The sequence below is a fragment of the Argiope bruennichi genome, chromosome 6, assembly GCF_947563725.1.
Source record: "Argiope bruennichi chromosome 6, qqArgBrue1.1, whole genome shotgun sequence".
NCBI lineage: Eukaryota > Metazoa > Arthropoda > Arachnida > Araneae > Araneidae > Argiope > Argiope bruennichi.
The window spans coordinates 114,934,315-114,953,769 of record NC_079156.1 but is presented as its reverse complement, the minus strand read 5'-3'; the positions used below and the strand labels follow the sequence as shown (position 1 = coordinate 114,953,769).

Sequence of the window (19,455 nt, the reverse complement as noted above, 5' to 3'; positions counted from 1 at the left end):
ATACTTTTCCCCAATATTTACCTCTAAATCCCTCATCTTCAAATAAATCGATTTCTCGTCGGATGGTTTTGGATATAGCTGATGTCTGTATTGTATTTTGGTTCGTTGAAGATTTTTTATTTATCGCTAATTCTAATTTTTTAAGAGACAATTCTTTTTCACTATCGACAGTAGTGACATCATAATCTTCGATAATTAAACCGAATTCTTCTGAATGTGGATAGGGTTGTGGGTAAAAAATTTTAAGAAAATTTACTCTTAACTTAATCAGATTTGAATTGGTTATTTTCTTTTCTTCTTTTTCATTTTCATTTTTAAAATCCTTATAATTATGTAAACACCGTAAGACATTTTCTATTTCGGTATGCCTTTCTTCTGTGCGATTTTTCAATGTAATATATAATTCTTCAGATAGTGATGTGTGCTGTTCTTTCAGTGACTGCAACATGAAATTTATTGTTACATTAGCAGTTAATAAATTAGAATCTCTCCGACATAATGCCTCTATAGTCAGTTTTATTGGAAGTAGAGCTGATATAGTTCTGTATATTAAGTCGAATTCACTATCTGAAAAATTAATTTACAGGTTTAAGTCGATTATTGCTTTTTGGATTGGACTTTTCAGTTTCAAAAATCGTTCCATCATTAGGAGTAAACTATTCCAACGTGTTTTAGAATCTAATATTAACATATATTAGTAGCATCCCCTATAAAAAGGATATTTAGTAAAATATCCTTTTTATAGGGAACGTTTAAATATCTTAACAATTTTTCGAACTTTATAAATTATAGGAAGCCATTCTTGATAGGTTAATATTTCATCCTCATTAGCAATATCTTCTTCAACAATTACATTGTCATTATTGTCATTGTCAATATCACTCTCACTCTTTTCAAAGTTGGAATCCGAAATTTCTATATCCACAGTATTTGGATTCTTCTGCTCTTTATTTTTTTGGTATAATACATCTATTACTCCTAATTGAATTCCATGTGCATAGCACAACTGCTGATTTGCACCAATCAACTTTCCAACTTTTTTCATAATTGTTGCTCCATCAGTCGTTCAAGATTCTATATTTTTTTTCAGGGATAATCCATGTGTCGCTAATTTTGATTTAAGCAATTAATTAAGCCGTTAATTAGCTAATTAATTTCGCCCGTTATGGAGACATAAAAACAAAAACGCATACTATTTTGATATGTTCGCGATACCTGAACATATAGTGGAGAAATTTAAAAAAAATTATAGTAAATACCGAAAAACCGGTATTTAAACTTGTGAATACCGGTATTACAAAATTGTACAAATGACTCAAAATACCAGTATTCGGTATCCCGGTATACCGGTATTGCAATCCCTAGTTGCAAAATGCAATGAGATGAATGGAATTCTCTAGACAGTTATGACGCAAAAATTTAATTTTCATGACAAATTTTCAATCCAGTCAATATAAATAAAGAGATCCCATATGCATTCTCAGTTTTAATTCAAGTATAAAGGGTTTTATATATGCTCATTGGATTTATAATTACTATATGTAATATAAATTAATTTAGGAATTAATCGAAAATATATATTGCCATTTCTATGGACCATACCACAATATAAGTTCTATTTTATTCTCTAATGCAAAAGAATATGGAAGGGGGGCTTAAAATAATGTACTCTGCTATGTATTAAAATCCGAAATAGTAGAAAAATATATACTTCATCGGGTCTAATTTAATTCGATTGTATAAAAATTTTATAAATCTTATTATTTAAACAAGACTCAATTAAAAACTGCTAAAAGCACAATTTAGTAATTTGTCCTACTCATTTACTTACTCAATTTAAATCAAAAATTAGTAAAACAAATTCATAAACTTTTAATGTAACACCTTTGGATTTTCGAAACAAGAGACAATGAAGATTTTCTTATTATTATCGCTATCTAGTGGTTAAATTCGAAGCAAAACGGAATACTTTCACTTTAGTAGAATTCCCATTGTCATGCAGTGCACTTTCACAATGAAACATTAGTATCTTAGAAGCACAATAAAAGATAAAAGATTGCTTTAGAATTTGAAAGATACTTACAAAAAAAGAACAAAGGATTATTCAAAAATGCTGATAAGTACAACCTATCAGCATTTTTTTGTAGGGTTCAAGTACATTAGGAGAAGCGATTCTGAAATTTATCGCAGATAATTTTATTAGAGCAAAGGTAATTGATAATATTATCTGGAGGCATAAATATGAATGAAACACTTTGAAGTTATTCATCATTCGTAATCGTTTGCTCAACACGTCTTCCTCCCTCTGGAAACATGTAAGTGTTTTTCATTTTATTTTTTAATTACTGGTGTTTAAGAATACATTCTATCCCCTATTTGAATTGGAAAAACTAATTCTAATTTCTTGTTAGATTTTTTGTATTTTAAAATGAAAGGTAATTCATTTAAATAATTAATTGGAAACCTAAGCCACTTTATTATCATGATATTAAGAATCCTTATAGCGGTTCGGAATTTTTACAGAATATCTTTCTATTTACTAAGGCTTTTATAAAATGGCATTATATATAATGAAAACATACTAATTTTTAAAATTCATGCTTTTAACAGTGGTCTGAAAATTAAATAAAATCTTTTTATTGAGATTATATTTATCAAAAATATAATCCTACATTTGTAACGTACATATAAAAATTGGGAAATTGAATATAAAAGCATATTTTCCCATGCTTTGAGTTTAAAAGTAATTAATAATAATATTTTTTCTTATGAAATTTGATTGAGAATCATGGTCTTCACAAATTACCTTCTTTGTTTTAAATTTATTTCAGGTCCAATATTTACATCAATTCAATAATTTTTTTAAGTATTAAAATTAGATATTGTTTACAGTAAATGAAATAAATGTTTATGGTATGACTTGGATCGTCTTCTTCCATATTTAAAAACATTTTTGCCATCTTCATTGGAAATAAATGCATTGTATATTTATAGAATACTATCTAAAAATGGGTTTTGTTAAATATTCTAAAATTATTTGCAGTTAAAGTGTAATAAATGAAGATATTATTTGAAAATAAATTGTTTGGGAATAGAATTGAATTGTAAATTATTTTTTATTATTTATAAAAAAACAGAATTTGTTTTTTTATTAAATATTTCAACATTTCTTCCTGTCTTATGATAATAACATTGATTTATTAGCTAGCTTTTTATTAACTTGACATGTTTCAGTTTGTTATGTAAACTTATTATTTTTTTTCAAGATATGTTTTCGCAAACTGTATAAAGTGTTTAAATACTGATTAGGGATTGCAATACCGGTATACCGGGATACCGAATACCGGTATTTTGAGCCATTTGTATAATTTTGTAATACCGGTATTCACAAGTTTAAATACCGGTTTTTCGGTATTTACTAGAAATTTTTAAAATTGTCTCCATTATATGTTCAGGTATCGCGAAAATAGCAATATAGTATATGTTTTTGTTTTTATGTTCCCCTAACGGGCGAAATAAATTAGCTAATTAATGGCTTAATTAATTGCTTAAATCTAAATTAGCGAAACATGGATTATCCCTGAAAGAAAATATTGTATCCATAACGAATGATGGAGCAACAATTATGAAAAAAGTTGGAAAGTTGATTGGTGCAAATCAGCAGTTGTGCTATGCACATGGAATTCAATTAGGAGTAATAGATGTATTATACCAAAAATATAAAGAACAGAAGAATCCAAATACTGTGGATATAGAAACTTCGGATTCCAACTATATTACATTGAAAAATCGCACAGAAGAAAGGCATACCGAAATAGAAAATGACTTATGGTATTTACATAATTCTAAAGATTTTAAAAATGAAAATGAAAAGAAGAAAAGAAAATAACCAATTCAAATCTCATTAAGTTAGAGTAAAGTTTCTAAAAATTTTTTTCACACAAACCTATCTACATTCAGAATTTGCCTTAATTATCGAAGATTATGATGTCACTACTGTCGATAGTGAAAAGGAATTGTCTCTTGAACAAAAATTAGAATTAGCAATAAATAAAAAAATTTCTAGGAACCAAAATACAATACAGAAATCAGCTATATCCAAAAGCATCCGACGAGAAATCGATTTATTTGAAGATGAGGGATTTAGAGGTAAATACTTGGGAAAAGTATATCGCGCATTGCTAACAGTACCACCAACTAGCGTAGATGCCGAAAGAGCGTATTCGACAGCTGGCAATTTTTGCACAAAATTACTTTTCAGGCTTAATGACAGTATAATTGATGCATTATGTTTTTAAGATCACATTTAAAAAATTTGTAATAGTAACACAGACTGAATAGTGATATTTACACTTTTTTGTGTTTTTTATATACTGTTTGTTCCTTTACTTTTTTGTGATTCTTTATATACTATTATAATTTATAAGTTACAAATTATTATTGTGATATTTACACTCTCTAACAAAACTGGCAAATAAAAGAAAGAAACACCTGTGTTTTATTTCTTTTTCCGAAATTTCTAATACCGGTATTAAAACCGGTATCTCGGTATTAAGATTTTAAAAATACCGTTTACCGGTATTGAAATTTTGGTTCGGTATTGCAATCCCTAATAATGATCTATAGCATAATTGAATCTTTTTCTATTGCAATTTTCTATCGTTAATCAAGACTTTGCTCATCAGATGGTACGATTGATAAAAATTTATCAGAAGAATCATTTATAATTAGAGAGATTACACATGAAGCGTTTTGAAAAATAAAATATCGGCAAAATTAAAAAAGAATTAAGATCTGCTAACGCATGTAAATGAAATCGAAGAAATTTAAAATGTATATAATACACTGTTAATAAAAGTCAAAACAGAAATAGAGTGAAATGTTTGAAACATTGCAATAAAAAAAATTAACAACAATGCTTGTTCAAACAAAAGACATTCTCAAATGTCCAGGAAAATTGAAGTAGAATGTACTTGTATTATTACTTGACAGAACTGACTGTTTGACCTTAAACTATTAAATTTTGACTTTGATATACTTTGGTTATAGGAATGAATAAAGCCAATTAAAAAAAAATTTTAATTACAAGTTTAATTTATTAAAAAATGGCTTCAATTTTTTTTCCTTCTTTTTTTTGGATAAAATTGTAAAATATCACTGAAAAAATGATAATTATACCATTCACTATATAAAAAAACTACCTTTTTAATGATCTTAACTTTAATATCCAGCAATTTTTTTTCCTACAATTTTGGGAAGGCATTAAATGTTTTTACAAACTTTTAACAATATTTATCATTGTTACATTCAGATTTTCAATTATTTCATCATTTTCTTTAAGATCTAATAAAGTCATTATTTTAACTGTTGAAAAATATAGAAAAATTGTGCTTAATATGCACAACTCATATTCATGTAGAATCTCTTGCTGTTTAAGAGTGATTAGTATATTATATTAAGGATATAAAAAAAACTATTCAATCTGTGTATTATAAAACTATTACGTATTGTGCATTATTTATAATTTTCTTTTGTATTAATGATCTTAATATTTTTGAGTACTAAATATCTGCATAACAGATTTATAAAAGCATGCTTTGCAGAAATTATTACCATTTATTTTAATCATTTATCTTATTTAAATCCTCATTTCAAATACAGGAAGAATATATACTTATTCTCTGCTTGCTTCTTCAATTTGTTGGCAATATTTTTTGCGGAAGGGCCTGTGAAGTCACGTTGCTTAGAAAAGGAAAAAGCTCTTGCGTTACTCGAAACAGTTGAAAATTTCCTCACCAAAGCAAGAGACGCTTATCCATCTTGCAGTAAGTTTGAAAAGCACTACATAAGTATACTTCTTATTTTTTAATAACCGAATTAAACTGTAGTTCTTTACGCATAAATACAAAAAAAAATTATTATTATTCATTAAAAGACTATGAGAGATCAATTGGAAGCAAATTAAAGTTTACAAAATACCAACCTTCAATAAAACAGCGGCATCATCCGTTTTAATGTCTTAGAACTGTATTTTAATTTAGAGAAAATAAAAAATAATCTTTTTTTAACTTATTATCAATAATTTTCTTTTGAGTGCAATTTCTCGGCCTGGGACAGGCAAAATTCGTCTATATCCTAATATACTTCTATAAATTTCTGAGTTGATTTGGACAAGAACAGAAACATACAGAAATATGAAGTTTTCTTTTGAATCATACGTATAAATACAGAAATAGAAATTTACATTTTCGAATAGAATTACTGTAATTTAACTAATCATCATATAGTTTAAATTTGAATTATGACTTGTTAATTATAACATTTGATTTTTTTTCAGTATAATTTATGTGAATTGGAATATTAGCATTGAAAGTGGTGTCGAAACATTTTATATGATCCGAGTATCCAATTCTTCGACCTATAAGTAAAATAAATACATTATTCTGAAAAATATAATTTAAGAAACATATAAAATATATTATCACGGGAAGTAATGAAGATGCTTTGATTTTTATTTATTCATATACTTTACTTTTTATTATTTCTATTCATTACTATTTATTATTTACTTTATATTATTTTATTATTTTTTATTTTTATATTCGGTAAAACAATCGAATTTACTTCTTTTCACTCAATCTTAAGACATTACCGCTTTCTGCCCCACACGAATTTTCCATTGTTCTATACATCGGATAGTTAATATCTTTTTCAACAGACTTTTTGCTTGCACTTCCTAGAATGCTTAAATTAATTTTATTACCTCTAAACTTGGCATCTTGGCATTTTGATCTTATACGCTATTTTGGAAAATATGCCATGTTTTTCTTTACTTCCCAATCAATCCCCGGGGGGCACCACAAAATGAGGATGAGATGCTTCCGGCATGGTGGTTGGATCTCGCTACCCTGGAGGGTACACAAATAGGTGGGGTATCTGACTAATTCCATCGATGACGGGATGTACTTTCTTCGGGGTTGGGTTGTACCGTGACCAGTGATGGCCCTTAGGACTCACCCACAGTTCCCGCCAGTATTGCTGTTGCGGCGGTCCGGTCATTCAGCCTTATTGTTTAAATCCGTCTGCCTTCGTGGTGGGTCGGAGAGTCAGTGATATGACTTACTTAGGGAAGTCAGAAAAGCTGATAATCGTTCATTTAGAATCATGCAGAAAACTCTGCAATATTGTTAGTTTCTATTTAAATCTTCCAGACACCAATCAAACCCTCCAAATGCGTTGTGAAATTCTTTCAGACAGGACATAAAATCGATATTATTTAATTCTCGATACACTTTGAATGATCTACAAAAGTCAAAAACCATGCACACCTTACAAGTTGTTATCTGTGTAGTTTATTCTGAAATACATAAAAAAGGTTTTGTTATGAATTTTTCAACATTTAAAGAAAGAAAAAATTCTGCACAATCAAAACGGAATTCAGGAAAGAATCGCATGTTAGGTTATAGAATAGGGAAAGATATGTGGAATTAGAACTTTTGCAAATCATTGAGGAATGTTAATTTTCAAAATTTCGACTTGAACTTTTTTTGAATATCTGTAATAAAATCACTTCGTTAACTTTCCAGCTACAGATTATCGAACATAAAAAAATGGAGGAACAACGGCTATTTGGCGGAAAGCGATGCACGAGGATAGAACCTGGGACCTTGTGGTTCGCAGTCCAGTAACATGACCATGATACAAAAGCATATGCTCGTGTAGCGTAGTTTTTAACTGGCGTATATTCACCACAGGTATATCAGCATTCAAAATTGATTACCCCTGTATACTTACGACAGAATGAGTCGTCCTATGTATCGCCTCATAAAAACGTACTGCGTGTGTCCTTTCATATCTTATTGTGTGATATCTACGACTCTTATGTTCTCTTCTTTAAGTAAGAATAGATATGAATTCTCAAATAAATGGACATTGCTTATAAATATATATGACGCATAAAAGAATAGATACAGTTCGTATACGATTAAAATTCAATGGAAACTAATATTTTAATATTTGAATCTTTTGCATAAAGCATGTATATATATTGATATTCGTGCGACCTATTCGTAATAAACAGTAAATTTATCAGCTTCTGAGATTATAATTATCATGTTAAATGCTTAATGATTTGAACATATATGCTTTAATTTACAGAAAATTGCATTTTCACTACTTAATTATATTGCTTCTAATTTTAATTAATTGTATTTTTAGAAAAGAATTTAAATACTACCGAGGAGGCAGGATGTGACAATGAAAAGTCTTTGGCTTACATTGAAATCTCAAAGAAACTGATTTCTGACGTAAAAGAAAACTTCCCATCATGTAAGTAAACGTTTTAGTTTCGTCAACTTTCACTTTAATAAATATTATGTCATTAGCATTGGTGTTCGTGTAGCATCAACCAGATGGTACAACCGAGAAATTAATATTTATCTCAAAATTTTGAAACAAAAATTCCTGGTATAAAAATGAATAGCGCAGCTCAAAACGTCTGTTAAATTATAAACGGCATAAAATATAGCAACTTAAAAATAAAAATAAAATTTTTAACTTTAGGGAAACTCACTATATTTAAATATTCATTTTTGAATGAAAGTAATTTTATAATAACGCAATTCATAATATATTGAGTAAAAGAATTGCAATATAAAACAAATGTAAGCAAAACACCTGATATATAATCTAATCAGATTCTTTTATGTGTTGAATATTATTTTATTTCTTTAATGATTGAATACATTATATGAAGCTCAATTCCACGACTATCTTAAGTGCTTTTACAAATAATCCTTTGACGATTACTAAGGACCTAATTTAACTATCAAAAATAAATCTATAAATAAAGCAAAGTATTGTATTTTTCTCCCCATTTAGTTTCGTTTGAAATAATATGAGTTCCAGTTACGAAACTTATTTTAATATTATAAGTAAATTCAAGGGGCAAGGAAATATCCGAATTCTTCACAAATCCAAAATGGAAACATAAGAACAAGGAATCCTATTTCTCTGTTTCCTACACGAAGGAGTAGACAACATTGCTTTCACGTAAAAATGAAAATCAACTTATTATAATGGTGTAATTCAATGTTTCACAGTATCTGACACAGAATTTCACGTATTCTTTGACCATCCAACAAGACAATGTTAAGCATTCTGTTGAAATATGAAATTCGAACAAAATTATAGATTTAAATTACAAGCTATAATAATGTTTCCAGGTTCCAAACATATTAAAGATGACGATCAAGATGACATAAAAGAGAAGAAGTTCAGGGATTGCTCCGAAATTTTAGCAAATGGGCGCAATAAAAGTGGAATCTACACAATATGGCCGAATTATTCCCCAGCGGAGAAACCGTTGAAAGTCTATTGCGATATGGAGACAGATGGCGGAGGGTGGACGGTAATTTTATTTACAGTGAAATTCATACCCCCCCCCCCTAATTTTTAGGACATATCACAACTGTACTATATGTATGGAAATTTTATATGCACACGAAAAAAACACACACACAATATCATTAAATTATAATATTTGCTTTCTTTCTTTTTTATTTTGAATCTCGAGTTAGTTTATAGATAATTCAGTTCCTTGTATTTTTGTAAAACCCCGTATTAAAAGTTCAACATGTTTGTAATCAGGTATTTCAGCAACAATGTAAGTCATTTGGTAAAATAGGACTTCAAATCTCACAGATATCTTGAAATTAATTCATGTAGTAATGCAATATTCTGATAAAATTTTTAAAACCCTTTAAAAAATTTCTAAAACACAAAAATCGCTTTTGTATCTTTAAGATCTGAGATGTTCTGTTATTTGGCGCTTCAAAAATTTTTGATAAACAACAACATAGATCAACCATTAAAAATGGAAAAATTCCCACTTCTAGAACATTCTTCCCACTTCTTCATACAGAAACTTGTAATTAAGGGACTCTTAAATTTTAAATATTTAAAAATTAATTCTTTCCAATTCTGTTATTTCCAGAAATGAGTCAAGCAGTTACAGTTGTGACATACAATTTTTTTAATAAATAAAGTCGTCATGAGAAGAAATTATATAATAACAGCATCAACAAAAGCAATTAGATAATACAAATGACAATTAGATGACGGTAAAGTAAATAGAATAGCAACAATTAGATATTAGTTATATTGTCAAGGTGACAATAAAGTTGCCATTTGTTAAGCTCACGTTGTCTAAGTTTATAAGTAAAGTGAGAAGATATTTTCATGTTTATCTCTACTATAAACCCAAATTCATAAACTCAAGTCTAGAAAAAAGAAAAATTTCAAACGCAAGATTTTCAGTTATTTTCAATTTAATTAAAAAGGTTAACAAATATTGAAACCTTTGGACCCTAGTGAGAAGTATTTTCTTTGTACAGGGGACAACAAAATTTATAGCTTTGCAACGATCAGAGGCAATTAGAGTAGGTTTCTGGATCTTATAATACCATCCATTTTGAAATAATCCAATTGAAATAATATTCATTTTGGTGAATTAATTGTTTGAAATGAATTATTTTATATTGCCACGTAAAACAGTAGCCGTGGCTCAGTTGGCAGAGCATCTCTTTTAAGGTGAGTTGGTCCGTGGTTTGAATCCCAGCCACTGTATATCTACTATAAACACAACTCCAGCAAAAAGAAAAATTTCAAACGGAAGATTTTCAGTCACTTAGAGTGCAATTAGAAAGATTAACAAATATTGAAACCTTTTGATTCTAGTGAGAAGTATTTTCCTTGTACAGGGGAACGTATACGAAATTTATAGCTTTGTAACGGTCAGAGGCAATTAGAGTTTGTTTCTGGATTTTATAATACCATCCGTTTTGAAATAATTTGAAATAATCCAATTGAAATAATATTAATTTTTGTGAATTAATTGTTTGAAATGAATTACTTTATATTGCCACATAAAGCAGTAGCCGTGGCTCAGTTGGCAGAGCATCTCTTTTAAGGTGAGTTCGTCCGTGGTTTGAATCCCAGCCACTGTATATCTACTATAAACACAACTCCAGCAAAAAGAAAAATTTCAAACGGAAGATTTTCAGTCACTTAGAGTGCAATTAGAAAGATTAACAAATATTGAAACCTTTTGATTCTAGTGAGAAGTATTTTCCTTGTATAGGGAAACGTATACGAAATTTATAACTTTGTAACGGTCAGAGGCAATTAGAGTATGTTTCTGGATTTTATAATACCATCCGTTTTGAAATAATTTGAAATACTGAAATTGAAATAATATTCATTTTGATGAATTAATTGTTTGAAATGAATTATTTTATATTGCCACATAAAGCAGTAGCCGTGGCTCAGCTGGCAGAGCATCTCATTTAAGGTGAGTTGGTCCGTGGTTTGAGTCCCAGCCACTGTGTCTTAACCAACGACTAGAGTTCTTTTATTTAAATTACCTGCCCCTTATCGAAGATATTTACGTTTCTGGATTTTTCTTAAGTATTAAAATTGGATTGCTCTAGAACATTCTATATGTGTTAAAATTTGTATATATCTGAATGCTACATTTGGTATAAAATATTCGTTTTTCAAATAATTTAAATAACATAATAATAATTAAAGTCTGATAAGCGTTACGCAAATTTCAAGATGTAAAAGTCGCTACCTTCGGATGAAACCCTCTACAAGGTAGATTATTAAATTTAGAGCTTAGAGTTTTACGTTGATTCTAGGCAAGAGCTCGTTAACGAATTGTTTTTCAAAATATTAAATGATGTTGTATTTAATAAAAAATAAAAATTTCAAAGTATTTATTATTTTTCTTCAGAAATGATTATAGATTAAAAATAATTATTTCTGACATTTTAAAATCCGAAGAATTGTTTGAACGAATGGTGCAATTTTAATATTCTTCAGTTATTCCCTGATTTATCTATCTTCAAAAGTTTAATAAATATTTCAAAATAAATTTTAAAGTAAATTTGTAACAATGCTTTTGATTTTTGTAATGAAATGCAATCGAATTTTTAATGTGTTATCAAATTATTCATAAATGGGGAAATTTGACGTCCCTAGAAAATTTCTTTCCTTTGTATTTTAAAGTCAATGCAATGCTTTTAATTTCGGTTTCATTGACACTTTTTAATATTTTAAAGGTTATGAAAGGTACTAGAATGAAAATTTTCCGTTAACACCCATGCATGATGAAAGTATTTCTAAGCGTACACAGTAGTGGCAATTTGAATTTTATCAGATTAATGATCCTTAAATTATTTATTGCTAAGGTATTTTATTCATAACAGAGATTCGAACATGCACTTCACAATAAGAAATTCGTATGCATTTATATACGACACTAAATCGAGACAAAAAAGGGATTAAATCTACATCTACTCTCATTGCAAAATTTCTCTCCTTTATTAAACTGGGAATAAGACCAAAATGCTATAAGCAGGATAAAAGTTCTATACGATATATAGTCTTTTTGATTTAACAGGTAAGCATTGTTTTTGAAACTCGTTTGCAAATGAAAATATTTTTTGGGCCATAAAAACTAAAAGATGATTTACGGCATGTGATAACACAAATTTATTTTCCAGATGATTCAAAGAAGAAGAAAATTCCTCATTCAACAAGATTTCAATCTGGACTGGGAAAGCTATAGGAATGGTTTTGGGAATTTAACGCAAGAGTTTTGGTTAGGTGAGAGTTTTGCACTTGTTGCTAATTATATAATTGTTAATAAAATTTATTCAAAATATATTTATTTACAAGTGCTTTAAAAATTTTGCTGCAAATTTGTATTTTTTTTAAACTTCTTTTCTTTGCTTTTTACAGGTAATGAAAACATACGTGTTTTGTGTCTGAAAGGATGCAGAATACGTTTCGATTTCGTAGACAGGCATGGAGTGAAACGTTTCGCTGTCTACGAGAAATTCAATTTGAAAGACAGCAATTACACCATTGATATCAGTGGCTATTCAGGAAATGCAAGTAAGTAAATTTTAAAGGAATACTGAGTTTTACAAATAGAACCGAAATTCTTCTAAATATTTGAACTTTGAAATTTAAATAATTGCTGAAAACAATAATACATAACTATTAACTAATAAACACAAAAGAAGTATTTGGGCACTGATTAATTCGCGGAAATCTAGAAAATGTTTGCATAATTTTTTTTATTCATGTAAGCTAGCACTTTGAATATTGCACCAGTTTTCTATATGTTCCTCAATTAAGAATCGAACTAAATTTATTGAAAAATTCGAATTTTTTTCTTTAATAAGTCACATACTTTAATTTTTTTGAAAATGTTCAAGTTTTATAATACATTAAAAAGTCTGGAATGATGGATAATTCATTTTATGAATTGTGTAAAACGGTAGTGATACAATATAAATGCCAAAAATATAAATTTTTATTACATTTCTCCGAATGCCATATTTCATTTTTTTTAGTAACTACTCAAAATTACACATTTATTCTCCCCTAAAGTTCTGCATTACTGCCTCATCGTGGCAGGGGAATGTTCCTGGGCGGAATGGGCGAAGTACGTCGGGAGAGTATTCTCCTGGTTAAGTCACCCAAGGCCTGAAGGCCATTCTATTATGTTCATTTAAATTCAATGCAGGCATGAGGCAAAGTGAGATTTCAGCCTTTGGTGCTTCTAGGTCCTTGATCTCTTGAAGCTGCATTTTAAGCCCTTTTATCATGATTCCTGAGGCTGTGCTACATTGTTTGAAGGCGTTCGGGCTCATGGACCTGGTTTGATGTTATAGTCGACCAGGTGAGATAAGTCACAACAACACAGACATTTATTAAACCAATATATTCCACTACATGATTTAAAATTTTACCATGCATCTGCTTACTCATTATACGTATAAAGCTTCTGCATACCAATTATATAAAATTTCTATATGCAATTATTATTAATTTTATAAATTCTATAAAATGATAGTGGTACAGTGTAAACGAAATTTCGAAGTTTTATTCATATTTCGTAAAAATGTAATTTTTTTTGCATTTTGTATTACAATCTTGTAAATTGAAGTATTATAGGTACTTTTCCGTCACAAATCTCGCCAATTGTGAACCAAACTCGAATTTGGCATAAGAAATTTGGCGGAATTCTATATTATTTGGCGATTTTTCGCTTGCGCCCGGCTACCGGAAAAGTACCGTATTTTATTCCTTAATCTCAGATATAAATAAACATGAAATCGCAGAATTGATTCAATTTTTTTGAATATGTGTAAACTGATTAGAATTATATATAAAAATATGGTAAACTTATATTATATATTAAAAGTAAAAAAAAAAATTGGACAAAATAATAATGAAATCTTTACCTTATGAAATGAATATTTTAAGAAGAACAAAACTGTATATTTTAATTAAATTTCGCTCATTTTTGCGGGATAAACTGAAACGCTGCTTTAATTCAAAGTCGTCGTCATCATATCTGTCCAGATTTCTTGCAGCTCTTCTCCAACTACATTCTCAAATATGATAACATGACCTGATTTTTAGTAGATATTCATTTTACGGACATTCCAATGTCTTCTGCTACGTTAGTACACGTTTGAAATTGAAGCAAATATTTTCTTAGTACAAACTGCTCATGAGTACGTGTTATGAGACTTCTTTTGCTGCCACAATGACGAGAAGCAATCCAAACTTTGTTGATTTCAGTTTTTTATTAGCTCATGAATATTACTCAAAATAATTTGAATAAATTACCTCCATGAGTGTAATCGATTTCCTTCTTCAATTCGAGGAAAAGAAGAGATATATAAAGTGATACAATAGATCCAAAATAATGGAAAACCCGTACAAAAAGAAGTTCTTTGTACCTAATATGGTGCGGGAGCACCTTTGGCAGTTAAGGCCACTTGAATCAGCCTTGAAATGGACATATACAAGTTCTTCATGATGGGAAGTGGGATATTGTAAGATTTTTCAAGGTCAAACGGTTCTAAATCACGGAGAAGGCGGGAGGAAGATAACAGAATCTCACTCTTCCTTACAAAACAAACCACGGGGCTGTATGATGTTCAAGTCGGGTGATTGTGTAGGCCACAAAAGGTGTGTAACTGAATACTAATGTTCTCCAAACCATGATTAAAGAGTTCGGCTACGGTGAATTGGGAAATTATCATATTGATCATTGTACCTATCATTTTGATTGGTACATCTTGATAGGGTGGTCGACCAAAATTGTGGCATAGGCATTGCTAGTGACCTCTCCATATAAGTTAAATAGTGATATACTCGAAACCACGAGATGAGGCCCAAACCGTTTTAGGAATCTGCAGGGTCAGTTCCATGGTGAGGAATAGGGAGAAAATTGATTCACCAGAAACCACGGCATGTTTCCATTGAACTTCAGTCCAGGTTTAATGGTCCTCAAACCACTGTTCTCACCGTTTCCGTTTGAAATCTGCCACAAGGGGTTTTTAAATCTCAGCTCTTCCACAAATATTTTGTTTTTGTAATTCCCTTCGAATTGTATTGCTCGACACTGGGTTTTGTGGATGATCATTCAGTTTAAAAGTCATTTTTGCTGCCGTAGTCCTTTTTCTGATGGTCAAGCCTTCTTTAATTTCCGCCTGACTCTTGAAGTGAGTTCGGGTCATGACCTTCGACACGGTGTCTATATATACTTTCGACAACTGTGCCACTGTGGTTACCGATGTACCAACCAGACAGACTCTCGCTATCAGCCCTCATTTGAACTCTGAAAATTCTCTCTGCCCTACCACAGACCTTTTAGACTATATGCTGCAGTGAGGTACAAAAAAAAAACTGGTAGCTACTTATTCACAAAGAGTGTTCAAATGAAAAGGTACGAAACGTCGTAAGAACTTAACGTTAACATATTTGCCTATGCCGCTATGGGAGACATTTAGGGATGCGATTGGAGTCTCCAGCGTAGATCGGAGCATGTGCCGGCACCCACACGCGTAGAAGAGAGCAGAAGCTCTTATAAAGAGCACCGCAGTGCATGAGAAGACAGGATGGCGTTCACATTGCAAAATTCGACGATTGAGGATCAATGTGGCGTTATCCGATTTCTGCTAGAGGAAGAGGTTACACCAGCCTCTATTCATCGCCGGATGGTTACCGTATGCGGAAAAGACTGTGTGTCAGACAAGTCAGTGAGAGAAGTCAATGGAGTGCCCGTTTTCATGCAGGGCTGAGAGTTTGGTTGATGATGCGAGACCAGACTAGGCAAACACAGTCATCAAGACCGATCTCATCGACAAAGTGGAGGACTTGGAGAGAGGCCATCTGTGTGTCACATTGCGAATGCTGGCAGTGAAGGTGGATGTCAGTGTTGGAACAGTGTGGACAATTGTTCACGACAGGTTGTGTTATCGAAAAATTTTCGTGCAGTGGGTTCCGAAGCAGCTGACCGACCAGCACAAGGAAATGCATATAGGGCTTGAACTTCAATATCTTTTTCGGTATCATGAAAATCCCGCTTTCCTGGAGCGAATCGTCACAGGTGATGAGAGTTGGTGACATCACTGCAAGTCAGAGACAAAGCGGGACAGTATACAATGGAAGCATACGTCGTCACCACCCCTAAAAAGTTCAAAGCCGTGGCGTCAGCAGGCAAGGTGTTGACCACCGTCTTTTTCGACGTCCAAGGTTTGATACTTGTTGAATTTCTCGAGAACAGAAGAACCATTAACTCCGATGTTTACTGTGAAACACTCCGAAGACTACGCAGGTCCATCAAGAACAAATTACTGGGGTTACTTACAGAGGGTAAGGTTCTGCTCCATGATAACTAGCGTCCATACGTCTCCAGGGTCACACACGAGGAACTGGTCAAGTTCAAATGGAAGCAGCTCGACCAACAGCCTTACTAACCGGACGTGTTTTCCTGCGATTTTCATGTGTTTGGTACCAAAAAATATCTGAAAAGGAAGCATTTCAACTGTAGGACGGTATGTAGGACTGGGCCTCGTCATGGCTACAGGAATTCTGCGAACAAGGAATCCTTCGACTCGTTAATCAATGGGATTGTTGTGTTCAGGCCTATGGTGTATAATTTGAATAGTCTTCATTTCTACCCACAGTGTCATTTCGTACCTTTTCATTTGAACACTCTTTGTAATTTAATTCTATTCAATCACATACGGAAGTAACTATTTTCAGCAAGGCTTCTTCTTTATTCCGGATATCCCCTGTATTTTAAAAGCAAAAACGGAATAGTTTTTGAAAATTTCGGCAGAATTTTGCCTGTTTGCATTGTTACCAAGTTTTGTAACTGGATTGGAGACAAAAAACGTTTCTTAATTGTCACGAAATAGAAAAACAAACATTTCTCAGAAGAATAGATTATTATTATTAAATCTATTCATATAATTTGGGAGTTAATCTCCTACTTTACACCCATGCAATCTAACAGACAGGTTGTTTCAGCAGCCTTTACTAAAGATTATAGTGTGCCTGAATTCACTTCAACTTACTCTAAATTTCCGAATTAGCAATGGAATCCAGTGTTTTCAAGAATTCGCTTTCAGAAGAGTTATTCTTTCGGCAGAGTAGAATAATTGTCATTAACTTCACACTTAAACAATGCGCTTATGAAAATGTGAGATAGTGCATTTTCGTTTCATTTCCCCTAAATAACGATCAGATAATACGACCCATTTTGTGAAAAAATATTTCATTCCATATTTTAATGAAGAATTGACCAGCATTTCTCATTTAACGACAAAAAAAGAGTTTTTATGTTTATTAGAATATACAGACGGTAAAATACATAGTAGAAAACAATTTTTGCCATTTTCTCATCATTGTTTTTTTTTATTTCATAAGTATGGTAGATGAGAAATTATAATCACACATCGACTACTCTGACCGTCAAGTTAAAATCTGAATAAACGGAAAGTCGAGACAGCATTGGCAGGACCTAAGGTTATGTGCTAAGGCTTATCTCCTATCAAGGTAAGATCTTTCCAGTGGGAAGCACGCCCCGTCATTGTTTCAGGGTGTTCGACCCCTCAAAATTTTTGTACAATTCCGTGTGGTGAGAACCAACTACCATACCAAAATCTTCTCATCCGTAAATCTGAGAATTGTTCCTTTCCCTGTAGGAACTGCTTTAAATAATATAGATTTTATATATTGATTTTGTTTTCATCAGATAAGATAATCTCCTTTAAAGGATGCATGGCTCATTGGCATACCAGAATCTTCTCATCCGTAAATCTGAGAACTGTTACTTTCCCCTGTAGGAACTGTTTTAAATAATATAGATTTTATATATTGATTTTGTTTTCATCAGATAAGATAATCTCTTTTAAAGGATGCATGGCTCATTGGCATACCAGAATCTTCTCATCCGTAAATCTGAGAACTGTTACTTTCCCCTGTAGGAACTGTTTTAAATAATATAGATTTTATATATTGATTTTGTTTCCATCAGATAAGATAATCTCCTTTAAAGGATGCATGGCTCATTGGCATCGCTTCAATAAGCTACTTCGCAGTTGTTCACAACTGATTTTTCAGAGAGAACTTACCCTAATGGAAGCGCTCTCGGCGTTCTGAGCTATGGCGAAATAATTCTTTCCAGAAATAATAATCAGTTCTATTGCGATATTATTTGGAGACCACAGCATTTCCTCGTCGAACCCTTTATTGCCACATTCTGCGACGAATTATTTATAACTTTACAATGAGTGGTAAAATTTAATAAGGATATTTTTGGGAAAAATCTAAAAATCGACTTTTTTTAAAACTGAAAATTTACAATCGATCAAAATGTAATTCATTTTGAAATGAAATAGTAAGTAATTAACGAAGAAAACACTTTATTTATACTTTATTTGCAGCTAATTTGATACTTTATTTGCAGCTGATGCAATGAAGAATCATAATAGAAACCAATTCTCTACAAAAGACAGAGACACCAGTAAGAAAGCAAACCTTTATCAGTCAGGATGGTGGCATGGATCATATTATTCTTGTAATTTAAATGGCATCTACGAACTAGGCGAACATGGTCTGCAATACGTTTATTGGTGGAAAGAAGCTAATGACTATTTCAATTTGTTATCCGTGGAGATGAAGGTGAAACCAAACTAAAACGATTATGCTATATATGAACATTCTGAATTCATGTAGATCCTTACTGCTGTATTATAATACAATTAGGATCTATGAAAATCTTTTTTATTTGTATTGAAACTGTAAAAAATTTTATTTGAAATTAAAGTATTATTTATCATACTCTTTTCGTTTATTACAATCACTTAACCCTTTACTGGGGAGGTGCGGTCTACGAGACCCCATTTCATTTACACTCAAATTAAATTTTCTAATGAATTCATTAGTATGGCAAACTGCCAATATATTTTGCAGATATTTTTCTTGATATATAGATATATTTTAGAAATTTTTCAAAATATATTATCGTTGAAAAAAATAAATGCGTCGGAAAAATAAATGCGTCGTTTTCTTCTCAAA

At 31.0% G+C, this 19,455-nt stretch overlaps 1 protein-coding gene across 1 annotated transcript; it reads left to right on the top strand.

The window, feature by feature from the left end:
• Positions 1–2,249: 2,249 nt before the first annotated feature.
• On the top strand, positions 2,250–19,204 carry LOC129973042 (techylectin-5A-like). Its single transcript, XM_056087398.1, has 7 exons — positions 2,250–2,315; positions 5,662–5,825; positions 8,218–8,328; positions 9,225–9,409; positions 12,567–12,669; positions 12,805–12,960; positions 18,845–19,204. Coding segments are annotated over exons 1-7 (951 nt in total). The 5' UTR covers positions 2,250–2,313; the 3' UTR covers positions 19,075–19,204.
• The last annotated feature ends 251 nt before the right edge of the window (positions 19,205–19,455 follow it).

What these genes read in the sequence shown, in the direction of transcription:
- LOC129973042 (XM_056087398.1), top strand. An exon ending in AAAAGAAAACTTCCCATCAT is followed by an intron (nt 8,329 to 9,224) that starts GTAAGTAAACGT and finishes TAATGTTTCCAG; the next exon opens with GTTCCAAACATATTAAAGAT. An exon ending in AACGCAAGAGTTTTGGTTAG is followed by an intron (nt 12,670 to 12,804) that starts GTGAGAGTTTTG and finishes TGCTTTTTACAG; the next exon opens with GTAATGAAAACATACGTGTT.